The sequence below is a fragment of the Oncorhynchus mykiss genome, chromosome 7 (genome assembly GCF_013265735.2).
Source record: "Oncorhynchus mykiss isolate Arlee chromosome 7, USDA_OmykA_1.1, whole genome shotgun sequence".
Taxonomy (NCBI): domain Eukaryota; kingdom Metazoa; phylum Chordata; class Actinopteri; order Salmoniformes; family Salmonidae; genus Oncorhynchus; species Oncorhynchus mykiss.
The window spans coordinates 1,266,050-1,287,056 of NC_048571.1; the positions used below are offsets into that span (position 1 = coordinate 1,266,050).

General features: G+C 45.6%; 2 protein-coding genes across 5 annotated transcripts in view; both read right to left on the reverse strand.

The window, feature by feature from the left end:
* LOC118965204 (WAS/WASL-interacting protein family member 1-like) overlaps positions 1–18,948 on the reverse strand; it is a 37,348-nt gene extending 18,400 nt beyond the window's left edge. Inside the window, exon 1 of one of the 4 annotated variants that reach the window (XM_036981993.1) lies at positions 18,804–18,948. The gene's annotated coding sequence lies outside the window, so the exon portion shown is untranslated. Of the gene's footprint in view, positions 1–7,077; positions 7,330–7,763; positions 7,934–18,639 lie in introns of those variants that run through there. The other 3 variants (XM_036981992.1, XM_036981994.1, XM_036981995.1) reach the window with 3 other exon arrangements.
* Positions 18,949–19,205: 257 nt separating this feature from the next.
* The window catches only part of LOC110496997 (acetylcholine receptor subunit alpha), a 27,684-nt gene continuing 25,882 nt past the window's right edge, over positions 19,206–21,007 (reverse strand). Inside the window, exons 9-10 of the mRNA XM_036981997.1 lie at positions 20,193–20,819; positions 19,206–19,957 (exon numbers count right to left, since the gene is read on the reverse strand). Coding sequence (XP_036837892.1) covers positions 20,688–20,819 — 132 coding nt within the window. The 3' untranslated portion in view covers positions 19,206–19,957; positions 20,193–20,687. The remainder of the gene's footprint in view (positions 19,958–20,192; positions 20,820–21,007) is intronic.

Here is a 21,007-nt window from a genome sequence, read left to right on the forward strand (position 1 = left end):
ACATTGCGTCCAGGGTTTGGGTTGGGCCAGAGCCTGGTCAGGGTTGGACTGGAGCCTGGTCAGTGATGGGTTGGACTGGAGCCTGGTCAGTGATGGGGTTGGACTGGAGCCTGGTCAGTGATGGGTTGGACTGGAGCCTGGTCAGTGATGGGTTGGACTGGAGCCTGGTCAGTGATGGGTTGGGGTTGGAGCCTGGTCAGTGATGGGGTTGGACTGGAGCCTGGTCAGTGATGGGTTGGGGTTGGAGCCTGTTCAGTGATGGGTTGGACTGGAGCCTGGTCAGTGATGGGGTTGGACTGGAGCCTGGTCAGTGATGGGGTTGGACTGGAGCCTGGTCAGTGATGGGTTGGACTGGAGCCTGGTCAGGGTTGGGGTTGGGGTTGGACTGGAGCCTGGTCAGTGTTGGGGATGGGGTTGGGCTGGAGCCTGGTCAGGGTTGGGGTTGGACTGGAGCCTGGTCAGTGTGGGGTTGGGGTTGGACTGGAGCCTGGTCAGTGTGGGGTTGGGGTTGGACTGGAGCCTGGTCAGTGTGGGGTTGGACTGGAGCCTGGTCAGGGTTGGGGTTGGACTGGAGCCTGGTCAGGGTGGGGTTGGACTGGAGCCTGGTCAGGGTGGGGTTGGACTGCCGCTAGCGACACATGACTCCTCCTGTGGGACTGTGGACACTTTGAAGTAGCACAAGTAGGACACACATGCGGGCTCGCATATACAAACACACATGCTTCAGTTTAGACGCTGTTAAAATGGCTGCTGTTCTTTGATCCTCCCGACAACCCCCCACGCCGAGGTACCTCATCAGGGTTAGCAGCAGAGACACCTAGTAAAAACACACACACCACCACTAGCAGTTATAGAGGTGAATAAACTGACTGGAGACAACAACACCACCGTTCACACGCCATTATGGTTCTACTTTAATTCAGCAAAAGTATTCTCAAAACTTTTATGACAACAGTTGTTAAAGGAATAGCAATATCGGAGAGATAGACCATAGTGGCAGAGTAGAGGACATCCGGTGGCATTGCCAAAAACATCCCCCCTCCCCACGGGCCCTGTTGTACCTAACAGGGATGTTGGTGGGATTATGTAGAAGGCTGGATGCTTCTCTCACAGAACTGGACTGTAGAATACAGCAGTGTGTGTGTGTGTGTGTGTGTGTGTGTGTGTGTGTGTGTGTGTGTGTGTGTGTGTCTGGGCAGAGAGAAACCGTGCTGAGTATCTAAGCTAACATCCTGTATGGGACGTTCGCTAGAGTAGAGTTATGTGGCAATGCTGACCCACACAGGGGAGACTTTAAATAAACCCCTCTAGTACATTACCAGACGTTCCTAGAATAAGGGAAGAGGAAGGCCACTTCCCACAACTTCCACACTGAGGTAATTAGTCTAAGGTAGAGGTCATCAACCTTTTCTGAGTCAAGATCACATTGAGTCAAAATGAAAGCCGAGATCTACCGCTCAGAGATCTACCGCTCAGAGATCTACCGCTCAGCAGAGATCTACCGCTCAGCAGAGATCTACCGCTCAGCAGAGATCTACCGCTCAGCAGAGATCTACCGCTCAGAGATCTACCGCTCAGAGATCTACCGCTCAGCAGATATCTACCGCTCAGAGATCTACCGCTCAGAGATCTACCGCTCAGAGATCTACCGCTCAGCAGAGATCCACCGCTCAGAGATAATCTACCGCTCAGAGATCATCTACCGCTCAGAGATCATCTACCGCTCAGAGATCTACCGCTCAGCAGAGATCTACCGCTCAGCAGAGATCTACCGCTCAGCAGAGATCTACCGCTCAGAGATCTACCGCTCACAGATCTACCATTCAGAGATAATCTACCGTTCAGCAGAGATCTACCACTCAGAGATCATCTACCGCTCAGAGATCATCTACCGCTCAGAGATCATCTACCGCTCAGAGATCATCTACCGCTCAGAGATCATCTACCGCTCAGAGATCATCTACCGCTCAGAGATCATCTACCGCTCAGAGATCTACCGTTCAGCAGAGATCTACCATTCAGAGATCTACCGCTCAGAGATCTACCATTCAGAGATCTACCACCGCTCAGAGATCTACCGCTCAGAGATCATCTACCGCTCAGAGATCTACCGCTCAGCAGAGATCTACCGCTCAGAGATCATCTACCGCTCAGCAGAGATCTACCGCTCAGCAGAGATCTACCGCTCAGCAGAGATCTACCGCTCAGCAGAGATCTACCGCTCAGCAGAGATCTACCGCTCAGCAGAGATCTACCGCTCAGCAGAGATCTACCGCTCTGATTTTTTTTTTTAAACATAACTTCAAAAACATAAGTCTATGCAACATGAAGCAGTTCAACACAGTTCTGTAACAATGAGGTTTGTTCAGTAGGCTACAGGCCCAATACATTATCACTGCATATTGGCTATGCTTGATTTGCCCTACCAATGTTGTTCTTCCATTTAGAAACTCTATTTCAACATTTGAGGTACTGTATATGACCACACTGGTAATAGATGATTGGTTGTATTACTTGTGAGGCACAGCTGAGTGATCGTAATCATCTACTTCCTCTTTGTTGTACTGGACTGATGGCCTGCATCTGATGGTCAGTCTGAGGGAGCTGCAGTCACCTGCCTCTCACCTGACTCACCCCTCTCTCTCCTCTGAGAAAAGGCAGTCTTCCTGCTGATGACGAAACTTTAAAAAAGATGCACTATGCAGAAATCACTCCACCATTTCCTGGTTGTTAAAATTATAATAGTTCTTTCAGTTTGTGACAAAACAAGCAAGTGTAGTGTAGAGAATCATTGTGTCGTCTAAACCGCTGTGAAATAGAGTTTCCATAAACAAAAATGTAGTATTTTCAGCTGTTTGAAACTGGTGGACAAAACCACAAGTAAAAGACGCAAAAACGGGAAGCGTAGAAATAGAGCACATAGAACAGATCTACTGCTTCTTAGACTTGCTTTCAATGAGACTGACAGATCTATATAAACACGTTTCTATGTGAATTTGGTCGGGTCACCTAAAAAGTGACGTATTGCAGCTCTGAGTCTCATTCTTTCTGCCTCCTGCACCAGTTCCTGTTGTTACCCCATTCTTTCTGCCTCCTGCACCAGTTCCTGTTGTTACCCCATTCTTTCTGCCTCCTGCACCAGTTCCTGTTGTTACCCCATTCTTTCTGCCTCCTGCACCAGTTCCTGTTGTTACCCCATTCTTTCTGCCTCCTGCACCAGTTCCCGTGGTTACCCCATTCTTTCTGCCTCCTGCACCAGTTCCTGTTGTTACCCCATTCTTTCTGCCTCCTGCACCAGTTCCTGTTGTTACCCCAACGACCATAGAAGGTAAAATATCCCTCGATATGAAAAGATAGACAAGCCACTAATAATAACAAGCTTCATGGACACACTTTGCTATGTTCATTCATTGCAGCTGCAGTGCTGGTTGTAGGGTGAGTGGAAGTAGGGAGAAGACGTATTTTATGGCTTATGAAAGAGTTGAACAAAGTGTTGACGGTGCTGAATAACAACTTCAACATTCATTTATTCATAAAAACTGCATCTCTTTGCTGTATTCGTTGAGTCTCTCTCTAGTGTTGGTTTTTAAAAGTTTTGAAATCTCACATTATCAACTTTTCTGTGCGTTCGACAGTCTCTTTTTTTCCAGTCTATGGCTCGAGGAAACTGGACAGACACGGTAGTCTGAGCTACCTGATTGGCCAGCGGTAGGCCTATAGGTTCACTTGATTTGCTCTCTGGGCCTGCCGGTTAGACGGTGTTCTCCCTTCAGACACATGAAATGGTTCAAAATGGAAGGCAATCAAGGTGCACTTCATTCATCATCCCGGCGCCAGGGCTGACGAATCAAGGTGCACTTCATTCATCATCCCGGCGCCAGGGCTGACGAATCAAGTGCACCCGATGACAACAGCGCAAAACAAATGCAAATAAATATAGGAACGCAAGGCTTTATCGTTGTTGATTTTATTTTGGTGATTAACTAGGAATGCCTTGGAGATCAACTAGGAATGCCTTGGAGATCAACTAGGAATGCCTTGGAGATCAACTAGGAATGCCTTGGAGATCAACTAGGAATGCCTTGGAGATCAACTAGGAATGCCTTGGAGATCAACTAGGAATGCCTTGGAGATCAACTAGGAATGCCTTGGAGATCAACTAGGAATGCCTTGGGAGATCAACTAGGAATGCCTTGGGAGATCAACTAGGAATGCCTTGGGAGATCAACTAGGAATGCCTTGGGAGATCAACTAGGAATGCCTTGGGAGATCAACTAGGAATGCCTTGGAGATCAACTAGGAATGCCTTGGAGATCAACTAGGAATGCCTTGGAGATCAACTAGGAATGCCTTGGAGATCAACTAGGTGCCTTGGAGATCAACTAGGAATGCCTTGGGAGATCAACTAGGAATGCCTTGGGAGATCAACTAGGAATGCCTTGGGAGATCAACTAGGAATGCCTTGGGAGATCAACTAGGAATGCCTTGGAGATCAACTAGGAATGCCTTGGAGATCAACTAGGAATGCCTTGGAGATCAACTAGGAATGCCTTGGAGATCAACTAGGAATGCCTTGGAGATCAACTAGGAATGCCTTGGGAGATCAACTAGGAATGCCTTGGGAGATCAACTAGGAATGCCTTGGGAGATCAACTAGGAATGCCTTGGGAGATCAACTAGGAATGCCTTGGGAGATCAACTAGGAATGCCTTGGGAGATCAACTAGAAATGCCTTGGGAGATCAACTAGGAATGCCTTGGAGATCAACTAGGAATGCCTTGGAGATCAACTAGGAATGCCTTGGGAGATCAACTAGGAATGCCTTGGGAGATCAACTAGGAATGCCTTGGGAGATCAACTAGGAATGCCTTGGGAGATCAACTAGGAATGCCTTGGGAGATCAACTAGGAATGCCTTGGGAGATCAACTAGGAATGCCTTGGAGATCAACTAGGAATGCCTTGGGAGATCAACTAGGAATGCCTTGGGAGATCAACTAGGAATGCCTTGGGAGATCAACTAGGAATGCCTTGGGAGATCAACTAGGAATGCCTTGGGAGATCAACTAGGAATGCCTTGGGAGATCAACTAGGAATGCCTTGGAGATCAACTAGGAATGCCTTGGGAGATCAACTAGGAATGCCTTGGAGATCAACTAGGAATGCCTTGGGAGATCAACTAGGAATGCCTTGGGAGATCAACTAGGAATGCCTTGGGAGATCGCGATGGACCGGTTGGTGACCACTGGTCTAATGATTGAAAACAGGGATAGTTTGGGGATTTCTCCCCTAGAGTTAGATGAACTCGTGGACACCATGTGTACGTCTCTGCGTCGAGTGTGAAGAAGGTAAAGGTAGTTCCGCGACCATGATAGCTGTTCCCATTGACTTCCAGTCATTGCACTTCACAGTTCCCAGGTCCAGAACAAATTGAAGAAAACATTCAGTATTATACATAGACATGAGTGCCTGGAACCCCCTTCTATCTCACAGAGCAAGTTAACAGCAGACCTGGTTTCAGAAAACAAATAAAGCAACGCCTCTACCCCATGTGACCAGAAGTGTGTGTGTATGTACTGACATATGTGTGTGTGTGTACTGACGTGTGTGTGTGTGTGTGTACTGACATGTGTGTGTGTGTGTGTACTGACGTGTGTGTGTGTACTGACGTGTGTGTGTGTGTACTGACGTGTGTGTGTGTGTACTGACGTGTGTGTGTGTGTACTGACGTGTGTGTGTGTGTACTGACGTGTGTGTGTGTACTGACGTGTGTGTGTGTGTACTGACGTGTGTGTGTGTGTACTGACGTGTGTGTGTGTGTGTACTGACGTGTGTGTGTGTGTACTGACATGTGTGTGTGTGTACTGACATGTGTGTGTATGTACTGACATGTGTGTGTATGTACTGACATGTGTGTGTATGTACTGACATGTGTGTGTGTGTACTGACATGTGTGTGTGTGTACTGACATGTGTGTGTATGTACTGACATGTGTGTGTATGTACTGACATGTGTGTGTATGTACTGACATGTGTGTGTGTGTACTGACGTGTGTGTGTGTACTGACATGTGTGTGTGTGTACTGTTATGTGTGTGTGTGTGTACTGTTATGTGTGTGTGTGTGTACTGTTATGTGTATGTACTGACGTGTGTGTGTGTACTGACATGTGTGTATGTACTGACACGTGTGTGTGTGTGTATGTACTGACATGTGTGTGTGTGTGTGTGTGTGTATGTACTGACGTGTAAGTGTAACTGATTGATCCGCACGCACGCGCACGCACGCACACGTACACACTTATTCTTTAGTTGTATTGTTGTTGTTTTTTTAAATGTGTGTGTACATTTGTCTTTAGTCGTAGTGAATTTTTCCATATTGAAAAGTATGTTGATGTTTTAAATTGTAAAGTATGTTTTGTCTGTAATGTCTCTGTCGTTATGTGTCCGACCCCAGGAAGACTAGCTGTCAACATCGGCGTCGGCTAACGGGGATCCTAATACAATCACAAGCAATTGCAAGTCAGCAGCTTCCTTCCAAGTGAACGCAGAGACATAAAAATGGTCTCCACAAGTTCATCTTGGTATTTTATTAGGATCCCAGTTAGCTGTTGCAGCTACTCTTCCTGGGATCCACACAGAGCACGAAACATAATACAGAACATCATTAGACAAGAACAGCTCAAGGACAGAACTACAGACATTAACTGACTCTGGGGAAGGAGATAAAGGACCTCGTTGCCAAAACCCCAAACTATCCCTTTAAAGACAGTTCTGCCAACATCAACAGCATTTCTGGCAAAGTGCAGCCACTAATGTTCCCCGGGAAGACAGGAAACAAAGTCGCAAGTTAAATTCACACTACAATGGTTCCCTTTTCCTCCATTAAACAGCTGTCAAACAGAACACCGACACAGAGGAGAAATCTGAGGAGAAATCTGAGGAGAAATCTGAGGAGAAATCTCAACTGTCAGAAGAGAAAGAACAGGAGCTGAGCTAGGACTATGGAAACATATCATATATTGTATGAATGTATCAAATGGATTACCACAATATATTAAACAATTATTACATCTACTCACAGAAGTTGTGCCCAAAAAGGTGACTGCAAATTCACTCTCTTAGGTAGCTCTCGAAATCATTCTTCCAGAAAACAGGCAAAGAAACGGTACACAGAGTTACAGCGATAGGTGGTAGCTTCCTTAATTTGGTTCCCTTCCTAGCACTCTTTACACATTAGAGAAGTCACAGTTCCACATTTAGTCCAACCCCATGTTACTGTATTTCACTTCCTCAACTTGCTGTGTCATGAACTGACAGAGAGAGAGAGAGAGAGAGAGAGAGAGAGAGGGAGACAAAGAGAGAGAGAGACAGAGAGAGATAGAGAGACAGAGAGAGAGAGAGAGACAGAGAGAGAGAGAGAGACAGAGAGAGAGAGAGAGACAGAGAGAGAGAGAGACAGAGAGAGAGAGAGAGAGAGAGAGAGAGGGAGACAGAGAGAGAGAGGGAGACAGAGAGAGAGAGAGAGACAGTGGTGTGAAAGCTATAAAACCTCTCATCTAGGCTCTTTCTCTCAGTCCCACAGTCTGAGCTGAACAGCAGTTTCTCTCTCTCTCTCTCTCTCTCTCTCACAGTCCCACAGTCTGAGCTGAACAGCAGTTTCTCTCTCTCTCTCTCAGTCCCACAGTCTGAGCTGAGCAGCAGTTTCTATCTCTCTCTCTCTCCTCCCTCTTCAGTTTGTCCTCTCCTGTGAAAGTCAAAACCTCACCTCTCATCTAGGGGTCTCAGTCACAGTGTCATGTGAGCATCACAGGGCTTCTTCTTCTTCGCACCTCTCTCTCACTGAAGTCTGTCTTCTGATGCAGATTGAAGACCCTCCTCTCCTCAGAGAGCTGCTGTCAAGAGAGAGAGAGAGAGCTCTCCTCTCCTGCTAAAATAGCTTTACTCAGAGTCAGAGCCACTTCCTGTGTTCAGCTTTCAGTCATACTTCCTCTCTTTCAACTCAGTCAGCAGCCTTCCCCAACGCTCACACTCGCTCTGTCACACACACACGCGACCCCCCCCCTTTTGCATTGTGTAGGCTAATGCTTTGACTCATATGCCAATTTGATACAGTTTGCAGATACAGTCACAGTCCAAACAACTCCTAGACACACAGATTCTGTACTCTATTCATCTCCAGATACTGTACTCTCTTCATCTCCAGATACTGTACTCTCTTCATCTCCAGATACTGTACTCTCTTCATCTCCAGATACTGTACTCTCTTCATCATCTCCAGATACTGTACTCTCTTCATCTCCAGATACTGTACTCTCTTCATCTCCAGATACTGTACTCTCTTCATCTCCAGATACTGTACTCTCTTCATCTCCAGATACTGTACTCTCTTCATCTCCAGATACTGTACTCTATTCATCTCCAGATACTGTACTCTCTTCGTCTCCAGATACTGTACTCTCTTCATCATCTCCAGATACTGTACTCTATTCATCTCCAGATACTGTACTCTCTTCATCTCCAGATACTGTACTCTCTTCATCTCCAGATACTGTACTCTATTCATCTCCAGATACTGTACTCTCTTCAACTCCAGATACTGTACTCTATTCATCTCCAGATACTGTACTCTCTTCATCTCCAGATACTGTACTCTCTTCATCTCCAGATACTGTACTCTCTTCGTCTCCAGATACTGTACTCTCTTCGTCTCCAGATACTGTACTCTCTTCATCTCCAGATACTGTACTCTCTTCATCTCCAGATACTGTACTCTCTACATCTCCAGATACTGTACTCTCTTCATCTCCAGATACTGTACTCTCTTCGTCTCCAGATACTGTACTCTCTTCATCTCCAGATACTGTACTCTCTTCATCTCCAGATACTGTACTCTATTCATCTCCAGATACTGTACTCTATTCATCTCCAGATACTGTACTCTCTTCATCTCCAGATACTGTACTCTCTACATCTCCAGATACTGTACTCTCTTCATCTCCAGATACTGTACTCTCTTCGTCTCCAGATACTGTACTCTCTTCGTCTCCAGATACTGTACTCTCTTCATCTCCAGATACTGTACTCTCTTCATCTCCAGATACTGTACTCTCTTCATCTCCAGATACTGTACTCTCTTCATCTCCAGATACTGTACTCTCTTCATCTCCAGATACTGTACTCTCTTCGTCTCCAGATACTGTACTCTCTTCGTCTCCAGATACTGTACTCTCTTCGTCTCCAGATACTGTACTCTATTCATCTCCAGATACTGTACTCTCTTCATCTCCAGATACTGTACTCTCTTCATCTCCAGATACTGTACTCTCTTCATCATCTCCAGATACTGTACTCTATTCATCTCCAGATACTGTACTCTCTTCGTCTCCAGATACTGTACTCTCTTCATCTCCAGATACTGTACTCTCTTCGTCTCCAGATACTGTACTCTATTCATCATCTCCAGATACTGTACTCTCTTCATCTCCAGATACTGTACTCTCTTCATCTCCAGATACTGTACTCTCTTCATCTCCAGATACTGTACTCTCTTCGTCTCCAGATACTGTACTCTCTTCATCTCCAGATACTGTACTCTCTTCATCTCCAGATACTGTACTCTCTTCATCTCCAGATACTGTACTCTCTTCATCTCCAGATACTGTACTCTCTTCATCTCCAGATACTGTACTCTCTTCATCATCTCCAGATACTGTACTCTCTTCATCATCTCCAGATACTGTACTCTCTTCATCTCCAGATACTGTACTCTCTTCATCTCCAGATACTGTACTCTCTTCATCTCCAGATACTGTACTCTCTTCATCTCCAGATACTGTACTCTCTTCATCATCTCCAGATACTGTACTCTCTTCATCTCCAGATACTGTACTCTCTTCATCTCCAGATACTGTACTCTCTTCATCTCCAGATACTGTACTCTCTTCATCTCCAGATACTGTACTATATTCATCTCCAGATACTGTACTCTCTTCGTCTCCAGATACTGTACTCTCTTCATCTCCAGATACTGTACTCTATTCATCTCCAGATACTGTACTCTCTTCATCTCCAGATACTGTACTCTCTTCATCTCCAGATACTGTACTCTCTTCATCTCCAGATACTGTACTCTCTTCATCATCTCCAGATACTGTACTCTCTTCATCATCTCCAGATACTGTACTCTATTCATCATCTCCAGATACTGTACTCTCTTCATCTCCAGATACTGTACTCTCTTCATCATCTCCAGATACTGTACTCTCTTCATCTCCAGATACTGTACTCTCTTCATCTCCAGATACTGTACTCTCTTCATCTCCAGATACTGTACTCTCTTCATCTCCAGATACTGTACTCTCTTCATCTCCAGATACTGTACTCTCTTCATCTCCAGATACTGTACTCTCTTCATCTCCAGATACTGTACTCTCTTCATCTCCAGATACTGTACTCTCTTCATCATCTCCAGATACTGTACTCTCTTCATCATCTCCAGATACTGTACTCTCTTCATCTCCAGATACTGTACTCTCTTCATCTCCAGATACTGTACTCTCTTCATCTCCAGATACTGTACTCTCTTCATCTCCAGATACTGTACTCTCTTCGTCTCCAGATACTGTACTCTCTTCGTCTCCAGATACTGTACTCTCTTCGTCTCCAGATACTGTACTCTCTTCGTCTCCAGATACTGTACTCTCTTCATCTCCAGATACTGTACTCTCTTCATCTCCAGATACTGTACTCTCTTCATCTCCAGATACTGTACTCTCTTCATCTCCAGATACTGTACTCTCTTCATCTCCAGATACTGTACTCTCTTCATCTCCAGAGACTGTACTCTCTTCATCTCCAGAGACTGTACTCTCTTCATCTCCAGAGACTGTACTCTCTTCATCTCCAGATACTGTACTCTCTTCATCTCCAGATACTGTACTCTCTTCATCTCCAGATACTGTACTCTCTTCATCTCCAGATACTGTACTCTCTTCATCTCCAGATACTGTACTCTCTTCATCTCCAGATACTGTACTCTCTTCATCATCTCCAGATACTGTACTCTCTTCGTCTCCAGATACTGTACTCTCTTCGTCTCCAGATACTGTACTCTCTTCATCTCCAGATACTGTACTCTATTCATCTCCAGATACTGTACTCTCTTCATCATCTCCAGATACTGTACTCTCTTCATCATCTCCAGATACTGTACTCTCTTCATCATCTCCAGATACTGTACTCTCTTCATCATCTCCAGATACTGTACTCTCTTCATCATCTCCAGATACTGTACTCTCTTCATCTCCAGATACTGTACTCTCTTCATCTCCAGATACTGTACTCTATTCATCTCCAGATACTGTACTCTCTTCATCATCTCCAGATACTGTACTCTCTTCATCTCCAGATACTGTACTCTCTTCGTCTCCAGATACTGTACTCTCTTCATCTCCAGATACTGTACTCTCTTCATCTCCAGATACTGTACTCTATTCATCTCCAGATACTGTACTCTCTTCATCTCCAGATACTGTACTCTCTTCATCTCCAGATACTGTACTCTCTTCATCATCTCCAGATACTGTACTCTCTTCATCTCCAGATACTGTACTCTCTTCATCTCCAGATACTGTACTCTCTTCATCTCCAGATACTGTACTCTCTTCATCTCCAGATACTGTACTCTCTTCATCTCCAGATACTGTACTCTATTCATCTCCAGATACTGTACTCTCTTCATCTCCAGATACTGTACTCTATTCATCTCCAGATACTGTACTCTATTCATCTCCAGATACTGTACTCTCTTCGTCTCCAGATACTGTACTCTCTTCGTCTCCAGATACTGTACTCTATTCATCTCCAGATACTGTACTCTCTTCATCTCCAGATACTGTACTCTCTTCATCTCCAGATACTGTACTCTCTTCATCTCCAGATACTGTACTCTCTTCATCTCCAGATACTGTACTCTCTTCATCTCCAGATACTGTACTCTCTTCATCTCCAGATACTGTACTCTCTTCATCATCTCCAGATACTGTACTCTCTTCATCATCTCCAGATACTGTACTCTCTTCATCTCCAGATACTGTACTCTCTTCATCTCCAGATACTGTACTCTCTTCATCTCCAGATACTGTACTCTCTTCATCTCCAGATACTGTACTCTCTTCATCTCCAGATACTGTACTCTCTTCATCTCCAGATACTGTACTCTCTTCATCTCCAGATACTGTACTCTCTTCATCTCCAGATACTGTACTCTCTTCATCTCCAGATACTGTACTCTCTTCATCTCCAGATACTGTACTCTCTTCATCTCCAGATACTGTACTCTCTTCGTCTCCAGATACTGTACTCTCTTCATCTCCAGATACTGTACTCTCTTCATCTCCAGATACTGTACTCTCTTCATCTCCAGATACTGTACTCTTTTCATCTCCAGATACTGTACTCTCTTCGTCTCCAGATACTGTACTCTATTCATCTCCAGATACTGTACTCTCTTCATCTCCAGATACTGTACTCTCTTCGTCTCCAGATACTGTACTCTATTCATCTCCAGATACTGTACTCTCTTCATCTCCAGATACTGTACTCTCTTCGTCTCCAGATACTGTACTCTCTTCATCTCCAGATACTGTACTCTATTCATCTCCAGATACTGTACTCTCTTCATCTCCAGATACTGTACTCTCTTCATCTACTTCTCCATCCAACAATGCACAAAAGTCTGTACTATACAAGTATGCTGCAATGACTATACCAAACATTAAGAAGACCTTACTAATACTGACTCTACCAAACATTAGGAACACCTTGCTAATGCTGACTATACCAAACATTAAGAACACCTTGCTAATGCTGACTATACCAAACATTAAGAACACCTTGCTAATGCTGACTATACCAAACATTAAGAACACCTTACTAATGCTGACTCTACCAAACATTAAGAACACCTTACTAATACTGACTCTACCAAACATTAAGAACACCTTACTAATACTGACTCTACCAAACATTAAGAAGACCTTACTAATACTGACTCTACCAAACATTAAGAAGACCTTACTAATACTGACTCTACCAAACATTAAGAACACCTTACTAATACTGACTCTACCAAACATTAAGAACACCTTGCTAATGCTGACTATACCAAACATTAAGAACACCTTGCTAATGCTGACTATACCAAACATTAAGAACACCTTGCTAATGCTGACTATACCAAACATTAAGAACACCTTGCTAATACTGACTATACCAAACATTAAGAAGACCTTACAAATACTAAATATACCAAACATTAAGAACACCTTACTAATGCTGACTCTACCAAACATTAAGAACACCTTGCATACTTTTCCCCTCAATGTGTTGGGGCCTGGACTCTACAAGGTGTAGAAAGCGTTCCACAGAGATGCTGGACCATATTGACTCTAATGCTCCCCACAGTTGTGTCAAGATGGCTGGATGTCCTTTGGGTGGTGGACCATTCTTGATACACACAGGAAACTGTTGAGTGTGAAAACCCCAGCAGCGTTGCAGTTCTTGACCCAAACTGGTATCACCTGGCACCTACTAGCATACCCTGTTCAAAGACACATCTTCTGCCTTGGCCATTCACCCTCTGAATGGTACACAGTCCATGTCTCAACTGTCTCAAGGCTTAAAAATCCTTGTTTAACCTGTCTCCTCCTCTTCATCTACACTGATTGAAGTGGATTTAACTAGTGACATCAATAAGGGATCATAGCTTGGATTCACTTGGTCAATCTGTCACGTTCTTAATGTTTTGTATGCTCAGTGTACAAGTATGCCTTGTGAGTATTAATGTTACTACCTCCTTGTTCAGACTATCAGGAAGCTGAAGTGAATACGAATATCGCCCACAAACACCCTCGCCTCCATGTGCTTGAGCTGAGTTGGTCACGTGGGTTGGTTACACAGGAAGTGAAGGAAGCTTCCTCTCTTCTCTGCAGACCTGCCTATTGCAGGACGAGAGGCTCGCTCTCATAGCCAGAGATTACATGAAGACATTTTAAAACTCTGTGTTATAGCTCTGGAGACAAACATCTTGCCATTTACAGTAGATCTCTGAAACATGTAGTTACCCTCCAGCTATCCATCCACAATGCTCAGACCAGTTTGGCTGCTTACCTCCTGATCTGAGGAATGGGAGCACTGTAACAGACCAGGGAAGACTCAACTCCAAACAAGGTTCAGTACTGTAACAGACCAGGGAACACATCACTCTGAAGCAGGTTCAGTACTGTAACAGACCAGGGACAGCCTCTAGGGAACACATCACTCTGAAGCAGGTTCAGTACTCTAACAGACCAGGGACGGCCTCTAGGGAACACATCACTCTGAAGCAGGTTCAGTACTGTAACAGACCAGGGAACACATCACTCTGAAGCAGGTTCAGTACTGTAACGGACCAGGGAATACATCACTCTGAAGCAGGTTCAGTACTGTAACAGACCAGGGACAGCCTCTAGGGAACACATCACTCTGAAGCAGGTTCAGTACTGTAACAGACCAGGGACGGCCTCTAGGGAACACATCACTCTGAAGCAGGTTCAGTACTGTAACAGACCAGGGACAGCCTCTACGAAACACATCACTCTGAAGCAGGTTCAGTACTGTAACAGACCAGGGACAGCCTCTAGGGAACACATCAGTCTGAAGCAGGTTCAGTACTGTAACAGACCAGGGAACACATCACTCTGAAGCAGGTTCAGTACTGTAACAGACCAGGGACAGTCTCTAGGGAACACATCACTCTGAAGCAGGTTCAGTACTGTAACAGACCAGGGACAGCCTCTAGGGAACACATCACTCTGAAGCAGGTTCAGTACTGTAACAGACCAGGGAACACATCACTCTGAAGCAGGTTCAGTACTGTAACAGACCAGGGACGGCCTCTAGGGAACACATCACTCTGAAGCAGGTTCAGTACTGTAACAGACCAGGGACAGCCTCTAGGGAACACATCACTCTGAAGCAGGTTCAGTACTGTAACAGACCAGGGAACACATCACTCTGAAGCAGGTTCAGTACTGTAACAGACCAGGGACGGCCTCTAGGGAACACATCACTCTGAAGCAGGTTCAGTACTGTAACAGACCAGGGACAGCCTCTAGGGAACACATCACTCTGAAGCAGGTTCAGTACTGTAACAGACCAGGGAACACATCACTCTGAAGCAGGTTCAGTACTGTAACAGACCAGGAACAGCCTCTAGGAAACACATCACTCTGAAGCAGGTTCAGTACTCTAACAGACCAGGGACAGCCTCTGGGGAACACATCACTCTGAAGCAGGTTCAGTACTGTAACAGACCAGGGAACACATCACTCTGAAGCAGGTTCCTCAGGCAACGAGAGAACACAAGGCCTGGTCAATGTTTTCCAGTTTACCACTGTGGAATGTTAATACTAAGACCACAGTTCAACAAAGTTTGTTTAGGATTCCAGGTTTGAATGATTGGAGTGAGTGAGTGAGTTTACTGTACGGGCATGTGTATTGACAGATAATGATGCACCTTTGCTAGTCCGATTCCATGAAACACCATAACTACAGTAACCAGGAGAACGAGCAGTATGGGTCTCCGTCCCATATGGAACCCTATTCCCTACATAGTGCACTACTTTTGGCCAAAGGCCCATAGGTTGAACTATAGTACTTCGACTACATAGTGCACTACTTTTGGCCAAAGGCCCATAGGTTGAACTATAGTACTTCGACTACATAGTGCTATGATCAAAGGTAGAGCCCTATGGGCCTGGTGAAAGGTAGTGTACTATGGGCCTGGTGGAAGGTAGTGTACTATGGGCCTGGTGAAAGGTAGTGTACTATGGGCCTGGTGAAAGGTAGTGTACTATGGGCCTGGTGAAAGGTAGTGTACTATGGGCCTGGTGAAAGGTAGTGTACTATGGGCCTGGTGAAAGGTAGTGCCCTATGGGCCTGGTGAAAGGTAGTGTACTATGGGCCTGGTGAAAGGTAGTGTACTATGGGCCTGGTGAAAGGTAGTGTACTATGGGCCTGGTGGAAGGTAGTGTACTATGGGCCTGGTGGAAGGTAGTGTACTATGGGCCTGGTGGAAGGTAGTGTACTATGGGCCTGGTGGAAGGTAGTGTACTATGGGCCTGGTGAAAGGTAGTGCCCTATGGGCCTGGTGGAAGGTAGTGTACTATGGGCCTGGTGAAAGGTAGTGTACTATGGGCCTGGTGAAAGGTAGTGCCCTATGGGCCTGGTGAAAGGTAGTGTACTATGGGCCTGGTGGAAGGTAGTGTACTATGGGCCTGGTGGAAGGTAGTGTACTATGGGCCTGGTGAAAGGTAGTGTACTATGGGCCTGGTGAAAGGTAGTGTACTATGGGCCTGGTGGAAGGTAGTGTACTATGGGCCTGGTGAAAGGTAGTGCCCTATGGGCCTGGTGGAAGGTAGTGTACTATGGGCCTGGTGGAAGGTAGTGTACTATGGGCCTGGTGAAAGGTAGTGCCCTATGGGCCTGGTGGAAGGTAGTGTACTATGGGCCTGGTGAAAGGTAGTGTACTATGGGCCTGGTGAAAGGTAGTGTACTATGGGCCTGGTGAAAGGTAATGTACTATGGGCCTGGTGAAAGGTAGTGTACTATGGGCCTGGTGAAAGGTAGTGTACTATGGGCCTGGTGAAAGGTAGTGTACTATGGGCCTGGTGGAAGGTAGTGTAGTATGGGCCTGGTGAAAGGTAGTGTACTATGGGCCTGGTGAAAGGTAGTGTACTATGGGCCTGGTGAAAGGTAGTGTACTATGGGCCTGGTGAAAGGTAGTGCCCTATGGGCCTGGTGAAAGGTAGTGTACTATGGGCCTGGTGAAAGGTAGTGTACTATGGGCCTGGTGAAAGGTAGTGTACTATGGGCCTGGTGGAAGGTAGTGTACTATGGGCCTGGTGGAAGGTAGTGTAGTATGGGCCTGGTGAAAGGTAGTGTAGTATGGGCCTGGTGAAAGGTAGTGTACTATGGGCCTGGTGAAAGGTAGTGTACTATGGGCCTGGTGAAAGGTAGTGCCCTATGGGCCTGGTGAAAGGTAGTGTACTATGGGCCTGGTGAAAGGTAGTGTACTATGGGCCTGGTGAAAGGTAGTGCCCTATGGGCCTGGTGAAAGGTAGTGCCCTATGGGCCTGGTGAAAGGTAGTGTACTATGGGCCTGGTGGAAGGTAGTGTACTATGGGCCTGGTGAAAGGTAGTGTACTATGGGCCTGGTGAAAGGTAGTGTACTATGGGCCTGGTTAAAGGTAGTGTACTATGGGCCTGGTGAAAGGTAATGTACTATGGGCCTGGTGAAAGGTAGTGTACTATGGGCCTGGTGAAAGGTAGTGTACTATGGGCCTGGTGAAAGGTAGTGTACTATGGGCCTGGTGAAAGGTAGTGTACTATGGGCCTGGTGGAAGGTAGTGTACTATGGGCCTGGTAGTGTAGTATGGGCCTCCCGAGTGGCGCAGTGGTCTAAGGCAGTGCTAGCTGTGCCACTAGAGATTCTGGGTTCGAGTCCAGGCTGTGTCGCAGTCGGCCGAGACCAGGAGACCCATGGGGCGGCGCACAATTGGCCCAGCCGTCTGGGAGGGTTTGGCCGGCAGGGATGTCCTTGTCCCATCGCGCACTAGGGACTCCTGTGGGCGTAGTGCACGCTGACACAGTCGCCAGTCAAGAAGCAGTGCGGCTTGTCAAGAAGCAGCGTGGCTTGGCCGGGTTGTGTTTCCGAGGACGCACAACTCTCTGCCTTCACCTTTCCCTAGTCTGTATGGGAGTTGCAGCTATGAGACAAGACTGTAACTACCAATTGGATATAATGAAATCGGGAGAAAAAGGGGTCAAATTTAAAAAAAATGTTACAAAAAAAAAATATTGAAAAAAAATAAGTTTGTGCACTATATTGGGAATAGTGGGCCGTTTGTTTGTACTACGAATGTCTGCGTGTCAATGAGTCAATGTCCACTATGCCTCAGATGACATTTCAGAGCTGTGGGAAAGTCTACATTCCTTGGCTACAGTGACGAGTGACTCCATAAAAAGTCATAAAGCTGTCTGTGATGTGAATCGTAAAGCCAAACGCTGCATGGTTTGGTACAGTTTGGTACAGTATAAACAGATATTGGTTTACTGCACTCTACGGTAGTGTGTGTGTGTGTACACGAGGTATACTGACTGACTGTGTGAGCTGCACAAAATCCCCGAGCACAGGTTACATAATGAAAGCTACTGTATAGCAATAACTCAATGACTTTAAAAGTCAGATGAGGCTTTTTTTTCTCTCTTCGTGCAAGTATCCATGCCAACGCAGACTACATAACCACCAAGCAGAGAATAACGCATGATGTCGTCTGATACAACTCATGACAAATGGAATACAAAAATGAAAACAGAGATATCATAACATAACGCTACCATGTTTCCATTTGTCCTCAAAAAATGTTTTATAAGCAAGGGTGTCACAACAGATGTGACCACTCAAGGTGTTGCTGCTGCCATCCCATCCATTGCAAACATGTTTTGAAATTCAGTTATTTGCGTAATTATAATTGAGAATCGCAAAACTTTGAAAAATCGATCTAGTACTCAAGTTCAACATAACATAAACATCGACTTACTTCTGGAGACAGAATGAGCCACTCCTTCGCCGTAAACACAACTTTAGCTCAGGATTTCCGCTTCATCGGGATTTCCACATTGTACCCGGAACTTTTAAATTATATGCATACAATCAAGAGTGCAATTTGATGTTTTATCAATCTGCCATCCCTCTATAACTTACGTTTCTGTCCAAATCTTCGAGCGTTGTGTTTGTCATGTCGCTCGAAAGACTGTTTTCGTAAAACCGACTGGGAGACTGTAATGCTACTCTCGCTCCAATCCGGGGCCTTTGCGGTGATGCAATATTTCCAGATGTGCATCTTGTCCAAGTTTGAACAGTTGGTTCTGTGTATAAAGACGTTTACTGATGAGAGGAGAACAGAACAGATACGTGTTGACTACTGGAAAATCTAAAATAATACGTTAAAATAAGGTCATTTAATAATTTATTCAACAGAAAGAGGACCCAGGCGCACAGTTTATCTTCTTAATGGAGAAAATGACATGTACAAATATTTGACTAACCAGAGTTTATGCCGTCCCTGTCAATGTAAAAAACACAATACAAAAAGACAGGCTTATCTGGAAGTAGATTTTATTTTGACATTTAACCAAATCTAAAAATAGAACCGTGATGACATTTGGCAGAAGGAGGAGAGAAAACCCTAACATCGGACAAGATAAAACATCATGTAGTTGCCCAGAAGCCCCTGCACTGTCATCTTTATTGACAAGACAGGCCCACTTCTAAATCAAGGTTGAGAAACTCATTCAAACTGATCTTCTGATCGTCAATAATGATCATGCAACAACGGCGAGATGCATTACCAGCTGCTTGTGATCTCCGTCATCCACAGTACCATAATGTGAGCTCCCTCATCCACAGTACCATAATGTGACCTCCCTCATCCCCAGTGCCATAATGTGATCTCCGTCATCCACAGTACCATAATGTGATCTCCCTCATCCACAGTACCATAATGTGACCTCCCTCATCCACAGTGCCATAATTTGACCTCCCTCATCCACAGTGCCATAATGTGATCTCCCTCATCCACAGTACCATAATGTGATCTCCCTCATCCACAGTACCATCATGTGAGCTCCCTCATCCACAGTACCATAATGTGATCTCCCTCATCCACAGTACCATAATGTGATCTCCCTCATCCACAGTACCATAATGTGACCTCCCTCATCCACAGTGCCATAATTTGACCTCCCTCATCCACAGTGCCATAATGTCATCTCCCTCATCCACAGTGCCATAATGTCATCTCCCTCATCCACAGTGCCATAATGTGATCTCCCTCATCCACAGTGCCATAATGTGACCTCCCTCATCCACAGTGCCATAATGTGGCGGCAGGGTAGCCTAGTGGTTAGAGCGTTGGACTAGTAACCGAAAGGTTGCAAGTTCAAATCCCCGAGCTGTTCTGCCCCTGAACAGGCAGTTAACCCACTGTTCCTAGACCGTCATTGAAAATAAGAACTTTTTCTTAACTGTTCTTAACTGGCTTGCCTAGTTAAATAAAGGTAAAATAAAACAAATAAAGAATAAAAATGTGACCTCCCTCATCCACAGTGCCATAATGTGACCTCCCTCATCCACAGTGCCATAATGTGACCTCCCTCATCCAGAGTTCCATAAGAGTGCCAGAGTGCTCCCAATCAGAGCCATTATGCAGAGTTTGTTAAACCAACATACTCTGCATCCTTCGTTGCACATGATGAAGGATGGTTAGAAATAAAGGAATCACCTCGTTAGGTAGGTTAACCATCGTTCCTTAAATACGATCCATCAAGTCACAGACAGCTGACAGCGGGACACCTTCTCAACACCGAGTGCTGTGAATGTCCATATTTTCAACTGTAATCTCCATGCAGAAAAGAAGCTACAATAACAACACCTCACTGGACCAGTTACATTCAATCCACGATCCAATCAATCGATTGGTTGTCATTTCCAGATGAGTCGGGGTAGAGGCACAGCAGACAGGTGTCAGAGCGAGCAGGAGAACCAGGGTGTGGCCAGAGCACGGTGACTCTGGCTATGGCCTCTCCTTTAACCCTGCATGCTCAGCTCAATGAGGCGTCCAGCGAACACTCCCATGGTGCCGATGATACACACAGCCATGAACACACACAGCAAGATGTGATCCAGGACCATGGCTACAAACTTCCACTCCTCAGCAGCCTGAGAGAGGAGGGAAGAGAGAGGAGGGGGTGAAAGGTGAGGAGAGAGAAAGAGGGAGAGAGAGGAGGGAAGAGAGAGGAGGGGGTGAAAGGTGAGGAGAGAGAAAGAGGGAGAGAGAGGAGGGAAGAGAGAGGAGGGAAGAGAGAGAAGGGGGTGAAAGGTGAGGAGGGAGAGGAGGGGGTGAAAGG